The sequence below is a fragment of the Echiichthys vipera genome (assembly GCF_963691815.1).
Source record: "Echiichthys vipera genome assembly, chromosome: X".
NCBI classification, from domain to species: Eukaryota; Metazoa; Chordata; class Actinopteri; order Perciformes; family Trachinidae; genus Echiichthys; species Echiichthys vipera.
Genome location: NC_139825.1, coordinates 47,764,323 through 47,773,694, shown reverse-complemented (window position 1 = coordinate 47,773,694; position 9,372 = coordinate 47,764,323). Strand labels below are relative to the sequence as shown.

At 48.0% G+C, this 9,372-nt stretch overlaps 1 protein-coding gene across 1 annotated transcript in view; it reads right to left on the bottom strand.

Annotated features, from left to right (window-relative positions):
• Positions 1-587: 587 nt before the first annotated feature.
• ripor3 (RIPOR family member 3) overlaps positions 588-9,372 on the bottom strand; it is a 68,215-nt gene continuing 59,430 nt past the window's right edge. Inside the window, exons 18-25 of the mRNA XM_083938663.1 lie at positions 9,143-9,308; positions 8,914-9,043; positions 6,279-6,443; positions 5,929-6,093; positions 4,065-4,267; positions 2,473-2,556; positions 2,261-2,351; positions 588-1,285 (exon numbers count right to left, since the gene is read on the bottom strand). Of these exons, the coding sequence (XP_083794789.1) occupies positions 1,185-1,285; positions 2,261-2,351; positions 2,473-2,556; positions 4,065-4,267; positions 5,929-6,093; positions 6,279-6,443; positions 8,914-9,043; positions 9,143-9,308 (1,105 nt within the window). The 3' untranslated portion in view covers positions 588-1,184. The remainder of the gene's footprint in view (positions 1,286-2,260; positions 2,352-2,472; positions 2,557-4,064; positions 4,268-5,928; positions 6,094-6,278; positions 6,444-8,913; positions 9,044-9,142; positions 9,309-9,372) is intronic.

Genomic DNA, 9,372 nt, shown 5'->3' with positions numbered 1-9,372 from the left:
TAGGTCTGGACTTTATTAGTGCTGGTCCAGTCCCAGCCTGGTCCTGGTCCTGATCCTGGTCCAGTCGTTGGTGGAAGTAGATCTGGACTTTGTTAGTGCTGGTCCAGTCCCAGCCTGGTCCCGGTCCTGGTCCAGTCGTTGGTGGAAGTAGGTCTGGACTAAAGGGCTGAAAGGGCAGCATTGTAAAGAGGAGGTCTGAGACACCACATATCCCCTGTTTACAATGCTGCCCTTTCATCCCTTCATCCAACAATCTAACCTCAAAGAACAACTGTTCACAAACGGCCTCCTGCGACTCTAAAACCCTTCACCTTTTGCTGTGTATCAAGCAGCAACAACCCCAAACACAACACATTTTTGTTTTTTAACTGTGTAACAGTGTGTAAAGTAGCAGCTGGGCAGCGTCTGCTCGCGTTCTGCCACCCTGAAGTGTCTCAACGTCTGTTGTTTACAAACAATCTGAAATGCCGTATAGATACACTAATGTCAGGATAGATTCTGTGTCGGGGGAAAGAAAAAGTAGCAAGGCAGAAACTCACTGACACATTTAGCAGATCCGTCAGACAGAAAATCACACAGCAGCCACTTTATGTTCCTTCAATCAAGCATTCAAACGTAGATGAAAACAAGAAAAGTAAGTGCAACTTGGTAGACAAACGTATTTGCAACAGGTGGATTTGTAGACCGCCTTCTGTGGAGGTCTACAAACGGGCAGGAGGGGCACGGTTATGGGGTTAATTTGGTCTTTCAGGGTTTAATATCCACGTGATATTTGGGATTTTTTAGCTCATTATGACACATAATCATAATACAACAGAGTAAAAATAGTCCCCTTTAAAGAAAGAGCATTAATAATCTTAGCAGGTTAAATAGTGGAACTGAAATACAGAACAAAACTCTACATTTTGACCAAAATAAACTCCGGTAAAGTCAATTTTCTCTGGTCACAGGAGCAAAAACATGAGTGGGTGAGATCCATCCATCCAGTGAAAGCTAGTCGCCGTCTTCTGCGCTCGTCTCTTTGGCTTCAGTCGCGAAGGTACCGCGGATTTCTTCCATCCTGGCAACTTTATCCAGCTCAGACACAAACTCTGCGTACATTAGGTCTCTCAGGCTAATGCGGATCAGTGCGGATCGCTGAGACTCTTCACGTCGGATCACAAAAACAGAGCCAGACTCGTTTCCTATAGAAAGGTGATCTCAGTCTCCTGGTTCTGGTAAGCCTCCTCCTGCATCTCAGTGTACAGCTGGTCCATCCTCTGGAAGGCCAGGAAGCCCTTTTTACCTGAAGACGGACGAACACACAGAAAGTATAATAAAGATATGATGAAATAGAATTAGGGTTGCCCCCTCTGAGGGCGCACTCCCACTGTGCGTCCGTCCCGTGCCCCGTGCTTTAGGGTCCTTGTCCCCCCCTCCAGGCCCGTTTGTACTCACACTACCTGGGCCTCGGAGAATGCTTCTTGCTGCCTATACGTCATCACGCCGTAACACGTCACACGCGTTGATGACGTCATGGCGATGCGTGGCTTTGTTTCCAGATCTTTCCGTAGACCTCGGAGTTTTTGTGCGTCTTGTCGACTGTTTTTGAATCTTTTCATCGACCAAATCTGCAGTAAACACTCCACCTCCGCATCACACCAACGTGAACCTTTCACCGCCATTGTTTGAAATGTCCGCGCATGGTCCCTCCTTCTTTTTTCTACGTCCCAACAGGCGCACAGGAAATGACCTCAGAACCGCCGTAGGCCTCGTGCTCGTACACGTGCACACGCTTTTGCTCATACATGTGCAAACGCGCTCTACAAAAGCCCACCTCTCCCAAACGGGCCGTGGACGGCAAGCGTGCCGCTCCTAGACGCGGTACGGTTGCACTCACACTGGTCAAAGGAACCAGACTTTACCCGTGGAACGTCCTGGGGCACGGTACGGAGGGCGCTATTAGCGACTTATCGCTCATTTTGGTGTTAGTATCAATGTCTTCTTACCTTTTTTTAGCTGGTAAGGTAAGAAGACATCCTTACCATGCAACTAACTTGTCTGACAAGAAGAAACTTTAACTTTTAAAATGTATAAAGACGACATCAGGAATACAACCGATCTATCAAACACATCAGGTGTCGCCTTCAACCTGGAAGCGAAAAAAAATGCTGCTCACGTGAAAACTTGTTGCTTGAGTCTTTCTCATTATGTTTTTTAAATAAAGAAATATAAAATATGATAAAATACAAATGAATGGAAGAAAATAAGTGTTTTGTACCAAAGGAGAGGACAGTTTCTCTTGCGGCGCTGCGAAGATCCTCATCTGCTGATCTCCACAGATCTGCTATGTGGTCCACACTCTCTGTAGCCTGGAACACACACACACACACACACACACACACACACACACACACACACGCACACACGCTGCTGAAAACGGTTTTTCTGTGAGTGTGTTTGCTGAGAGTTTGTGTAATGTTTGCTTCTCACCCTGAGGCATTTGAGAGCCAGACAGGAGCCGTGTTGGATCTGAACATCAGTGCTTTTCAAACTCTCAGTGAAATAAACCACTGCCTAGAAGGTTAACACACACACACACACACACACACACACACACACACACACACACACACACACACACACACACACACACACACACACACACACACACACACACACACACACACACACACACACACAGAAATTACTTAAGCACTTGTTGCGCCACCTCCTGCTTATCAGGATGAACCAACTCCTCATAATCTTTTGCCAATTTTCTTGAAATTCTGTCAACCACTTTGATTAAGGGCGCCCTCCCACTGTGCCTCCGTCCCGTGCCCCGTGCTTTAGGGTCCTTGTCCCCCCCTCCAGGCCCGTTTGTACTCACACTACCTGGGCCTCGGAGAATGCTTCTTGCTGCCTATACGTCATCACGCCGTAACACGTCACACGCATTGATGACGTCATGGCGATGCGTGGCTTTGTTTGCAGATCTTTCTGTAGACCTCGGAGTTTTTGTGCGTCTTGTCGACTGTTTTTGAATCTTTTCATCGACCAAATCTGCAGTAAACACTCCACCTCCGCATCACACCAACGTGAACCTTTCACCGCCATTGTTTGAAATGTCCGTGCATGGTCCCTCCTTCTTTTTTCTACGTCCCAACAGGCGCACAGGAAATGACCTCAGAACCGCCGTAGGCCTCGTGCTCGTACACGTGCGCACGCTCGTGCTCGTACACGTGCAAACGTGCTTTACTAAAGCCCACCTCTCCCAAACGGGCCGTGGACGGCAAGCGTGCCGCCCCAGTGTGAGTAAGGTTGCACTCACACTGGTCACTGGTACCGTGTTTGGGCACGGGACGGATGGACACTGTAGAGTGCGCCCTTAGACTGAAACATGTCAAGTACGGACATTCATGTGGTTGCGTCTAACGATAGACAATATTATCGCCTGATATTTGTGTTTTTTTTATCTGTATCGGCCGATGCGGATGCCGATTTTCCTGGCATTATTTACAGACAGGCGTCCAGCGTCGTGTTGCTTTTTAAGTTCAATGAATGTTACTTTTTTTAAAAGCCACGCACTCCTCGGTGACTCCACCTACCACATCAGGATCCTGGGACCTCGCACCACCCCTCCACCTCGCACCACCCCTCCACCTCGCACCACCCCTCCACCTCGCACCTATGCTTGCACCCTTTGTGAACATTAAAGTCTGTTTGTTGCACTTTGAACCAGAGTCGAGTCGAGCATTTGGGTCCTGATCAAACACAAACCCTAACATTGAGGGAGCAGAAGTAGTATCGGCTCCAAATATCGACCCAAGAATCGGTGATAGGCCGGTATTGGCATCAGCCCTAAACAAAATCCATATTGGACGATCCCTAGTTGCGGATGCAGGCTGTTATTTATCGTGAAATGGGTCTTACATTTTATTCCAGGTGGCATTAAAGAAAAGTCTTAAATAGTGTTGGATTGAACTTGCCTTAAGGAACCCTGTAATAACTTTGATGATCATCAGCATGTTAACATTTCGAGCGCTCTCTAATGCAAACACACCGTCTGGGACAGGTGGACGTACCTTGCTCCTGAACGCCTTGCAGCCCGCAGCTCTGCAGACACAGTTGGCAGCAGCTTTGCAGACTTTGTGGTTGGAGTCCACCTGCAGGGCGGCCAGAGTCTGCAGCGTGCACCTCAGCGGGAGGAGCTCAGCGATGCACCGCCCCCGCAGTTTATTCAAAGCCCGCCTCCTTTTGGGGCTCCTCAGGGCCGACAGGATGTACTCTGAAACACACGAGTTATGATGAATGAATAACGTTTAATAGCTGAACAAATCACATGATCTTTCATTCATCTTCAGCCTCTTGTCCCTGTCGGGGTCGTGAGGGGGGCTGGAGCCGATCCCAGCTGACATCGGGCGTGAGGCGGGGTCCACCCTGGACAGGACGCCAGTCTATCACAGGACACATAGAGACGAACAGAGACAGACAACCATTCACACCTACGGGTGATTTAGAGTCATCAATGAACCGAACACCTGCACGTCTTTGGACTGTGGGAGGAAACCGGAGAACCCGGAGAAAACCCACGCAGACACGGGGACAACATGCAAACTCCACACAGAAGGGCCCCAGCTGGGATTCGAACCTGGAACCCTCTTGTTGTGCAGATGAAATTCACCCAGTTTCACATTTCCATTAGTTTTATGCACTTTACGGTTGAGGATTTGCATAATATCTACTGTGAAAATCCTTGTAGAGGCAAATAAAATAAATAATATAGAAAGTTAAACTGTGTGCACGGACTTTATGCACATTTGTACTCGCAGTTATAGATTACCCGGAAAGAAATGTGGCTCTGCAGCCCATTAACAACTTTAATGTACTTAGACTTTAATCGTAACGACATGTTTTACATCTCAGAAAAGCACATTAAATCTGTTCTAATCTTTCTGGCACCCTCTGGGCTGTAAGCTCTGCCCGCCTGGTGTTCAGAGTGAGTTTAAACGCTCGCCAAGATGAATTTCAGACGTGATTTCTCCCAGATTGTTGTTGTTTCGCAGTTTGTTCTGTTTCAGTTTAATAAACAGCAGACGTCAACACGCTGCAGCCACACAGAGACGGAGAGGAAGAGAAGGGGAAGTAGAGGGGAAAGAGAGGAAGGAAGTGTTTTTTGTTCGTCCACACACACACACACACACACACACACACACACACACACACACACACACACACACACACACACACGCATAGTTTGTTTGGTGCGGCCATTTTGGCATCTATGTTGGTCCAGATGCCTTTAGCAAGCTAGAATATCCACGCAACTCATAGTAATTTCAGGTATCTTTGCACTGTCGCCTCACAGCAAGAGGGTTCCTGGTTTGAATCCCGGCTGGGGCCCTTCTGTGTGGAGTTTGCATGTTCTCCCCGTGTCTGCGTGGGTTTTCTCCGGGTTCTCCGGTTTCCTCCCACAGTCCAAAGACGTGCAGGTGTTCGGTTCATTGATGACTCTAAATCACCCGTAGGTGTGAATGGTTGTCTGTCTCTGTTCGTCTCTATGTGTCCTGTGATAGACTGGCGTCCTGTCCAGGGTGGACCCCGCCTCACGCCCGATGTCAGCTGGGATCGGCTCCAGCCCCCCCGCGACCCCGACCCCGGGATAAGGGGTTGAATGAATGAATGGATGAATGTGCCAGGTGTGTTTTGTCGCTATCCCTCAGAGTTGCAACGATTAAATGATTAGTTTTCAATCATCAAATGAATCTGCACCTATTTTGATAACTGATAAATAGTTTTTCCTCCTGGACGGAGCGACTTAATCGGCTCTGTGCCTCACGTTTTGGATTTTTAAGAATAAATACCAGTTTGATCTGCGAACCTCCGCATCTGAGTCCTCATTCCTGCCCGGGTCTGACACTTCTTCAGACAACACAATGATAGTTATACCTTCTCTGGAGAGGCGTGAGATGTGCTCCCCCAGCTCCTGGATCCTCCAGCGTTTCAGATACACCGACAGCTGGAAGAGGGTGACTCTGTCCGGGCTGCAGACCGGCCGAGGGCTCGGCAACGTCCGACAGGCCGACTGAACCTGCCGCAGGAGCTGAGAAAACACTGCAACAGGAGATGACAAAGAGGTTTCCAGCTCAGTCAGTGAGTGAAAACACTACACTGAAGCAGACGAGCTATGCTAAGGGAGTACGTACTCTAAGTCTTCAATAAAGGATCTTTAAATAAGCATCGTGAATGCAACAATATGCGTAAGAGAGGTTGAATAAAGCGTGTATATGCTACAGTACCTTTTTCCGACTGGCCGGGCTGCTTGGCCTTCACCTTGTGGGTGTAACGTTTCCTTAGCGTCCTGGAGAAACTGTCGGAGAGGCAGCAGAAAGGAGAGCCGCTGTCGGTCACACACTCCTCCCAGAACAACAGCACATCCCTCGTTCTCTGGGCCCTCGGGAGGACTGAAGGTGAAGAGAGGAGGAAGACTTTATGTTTATCTTGATTTACAGGATAGTTCTTCAAACACCCGTGTCAGGGGTCTGCAACCTTTACTATCAAAGGAGCCATTTTTCCCCCTCTCTACCAAGTAAAGTTTGTCTGTAGCCGCAAAACATTCTCCAACACTCTGTTCTCCTCCGATAAACTTTTTAGGGGGGGGGTTAACCACGGTTAGCATCCTGACAGCGCAGGTCATAAACTCCAGATTAGCAGGGAAAGGTGCTGAGCGATAGCAGTAGCATTCATTCATCTTCAACCGCTTATCTCTGTCGGGGGCGTGGGGGGCTGGAGCCGATCCCAGCTGACATCGGGCGTGAGGCGGGGTCCACCCTGGACAGGACGCCAGTCTATCACAGGACACATAGAGACGAACAGAGACAGACAACCATTCACACCTACGGGTGATTTAGAGTCATCAATGAACCCAACACCTGCACGTCTTTGGACTGTGGGAGGAAACCGGAGAACCCGGAGAAAACCCACGCAGACACGGGGAGAACATGCAAACTCCACACAGAAAGGTCCCAGCCGGGATTCAAACCAGGAACCTTCTCGCTGTGAGGCGACAGTGCTAACCAACACACCACCATCAATTAAAATCACCTTGAACTCCAAGAGAACAGGTGCCACTGTGCAAAAAACACATTTATTTCCATGTTATTTTCTGGCAAAGCTGCAGGAGCCAATGAAAAGGGACCCAAAGGCCGCGTGAGGCCCGACAGCCGCGGGTTGCAGACCCGCGTTGAGACAGATCTTATCCCTTTTTTACACTTCTCTGCGTACAAATTTTGAACAATCACCACCACATTTGGTACAGAACATGTGGAACAAGCTGGAAACTGTTACTTCCTACAGGTTTTTGATGTTTGTTTAACCCTCCTGTTGACCTCGAATTTGACTAACACCATTTATTCTAAGGGTCAATTTGACCGTAGCAGTTTAAACATCTATAAAATGATCAAAATCAATGTGTGACTCAAGTGAAGTCGGGTACTTTATGTTTTTATTTAACAGAATGAAAAATATCACTGATGTTAAACTGCATGGAGGGATTTCTGTGTGTGTGTTTTACAGTAAGTCTGTTATTTTAAGTGCTATTTTGTGTTATTTGTAACATCTGGAATGAAAGTAACGTCCGTTATCAAGGACAGCAGCATGAATTTGACCTCATATAATATTTGAATTGTAAAATAAACAATAATAATAATGATTAAATCATCCAGATTATCAAACTGACCCAAAGGAACACCGATGCCACAAGTACATGTACGATAAGAACAATAAAAAATAAATATAATCATGACAATTTTAGGTTTTTTATGAGTCGTCCCCATAAAATGAGGAAAAGTCATAAATATAAAAACAAAAAGACGTCGTTATTTAGAGATGTTAAACATTAAATGGGGTCAAATTGACCCTTAGGAGAACAGGAGGGTTGAGTTGTTTCTGCAGCCAAAGTTTGCACAAATGTTGTGTGCAGGGCTTATATTACAAAAGCTGCCATGTCTTTGCACGCTTCTTGCTGTTGCACACACATTAAATGGACATGGTTAGATGTTCGAGAGGCCGTGACAGATTTGGTGCCATTTTGCCAATAGGTGGCGCTGTACAGGAAGGATCCTCTGTGTGTGTGACTATCCTTCACCTATCTCAAGAACCGTTCATGCAATCCACTTCATGCTTGGCGGGTGTGTTGTTGAGGACCCAACGGAGCGCAGTGTCAAGTGTAAAGTTGATAGGCGGCTCAAAAATGGTGCAACAACACTTCTGGGAGCCAAGCGCAGACGGACGTTGTTCTAGTTCTCTTAGGGCGCACTCACACTGTCCTTCCGCACCGCGCCAAGACCGTTTTTTCTGCTAAAGCCTAGTGCGTTTGACCAGTGTGAGTGCAACCACTCCGCGCATAACTGCGGCCAGCTGGCTGTCCACGGCCCGTTTGAGAGAGGTGGGCTTTAGTAAAGCACGTTTGCACATGTACGAGCACGAGCGTGCACACGTGTACGAGCACGAGGTCTACGGTGGTTCTGAGGTCATTTCCTGTGCGCCTGTTGGGACATAGAAAAAAGAAGGAGGGACCATGCGCGGACATTTAAAACAATGGCGGTGAAAGGTTCACGTTGGTGTGATGCGGAGGTGGAGTGTTTACTGCAGATTTGGTCGATGAAAAGATTCAAAAACAGTCGACAAGACGCACAAAAACTCAGAGGTCTACGGAAAGATCTGGAAACAAAGCCACGCATCGCCATGACGTCATCAATGCGTGTGACGTGTTACGGCGTGATGACGTATAGGCAGCAAGAAGCATTCTCCGAGGCCCAGGTAGTGTGAGTACAAACGGGCCTGGAGGGGGGACAAGGACCCTAAAGCACGGGGCACGGTACGGACGCACAGTGGGAGTGCGCCCTAAGAAGGGTAAACAGATCTTCCACTCACTGTCCCGAGCAGAGGTGCTGTCGTTCTTCTCCAGCAGCAAACAGCTGATTCTGTCCAGGACTTCGGCTTGGAGAGCCATTTCCTCCAGCAGGTCCCTTCTTGATGGGCTGAAGTCGGTCGTTCTCATCATCTGAGGAAACATTTGTTAGATTTTGGCGAGTTCGTTTGAAGGCATGGACGGAAAAGATGGATTCTAATACGTGATGTAGCTTATAGAAACACAGTGTACCTGCAGGAGGATGCAACATATATCCAGATGAGTCTCCAGAGCCTGGTCAAGACCCCAACTCCCAGAGGTCAGACGGGGGGTGACGAGCTCTTCCTCAGAAATTGATTGGCTGTTCTGGGAGAGGAGGCCGTTGCCCCTCAGAGCGCTCTGCTGCAAAGAACCGATGCTAATGGGCAAAGACAACAAGGAGAGATGAGTTGTTTCCACATTAAGCCTTTTGTTTGAACGTG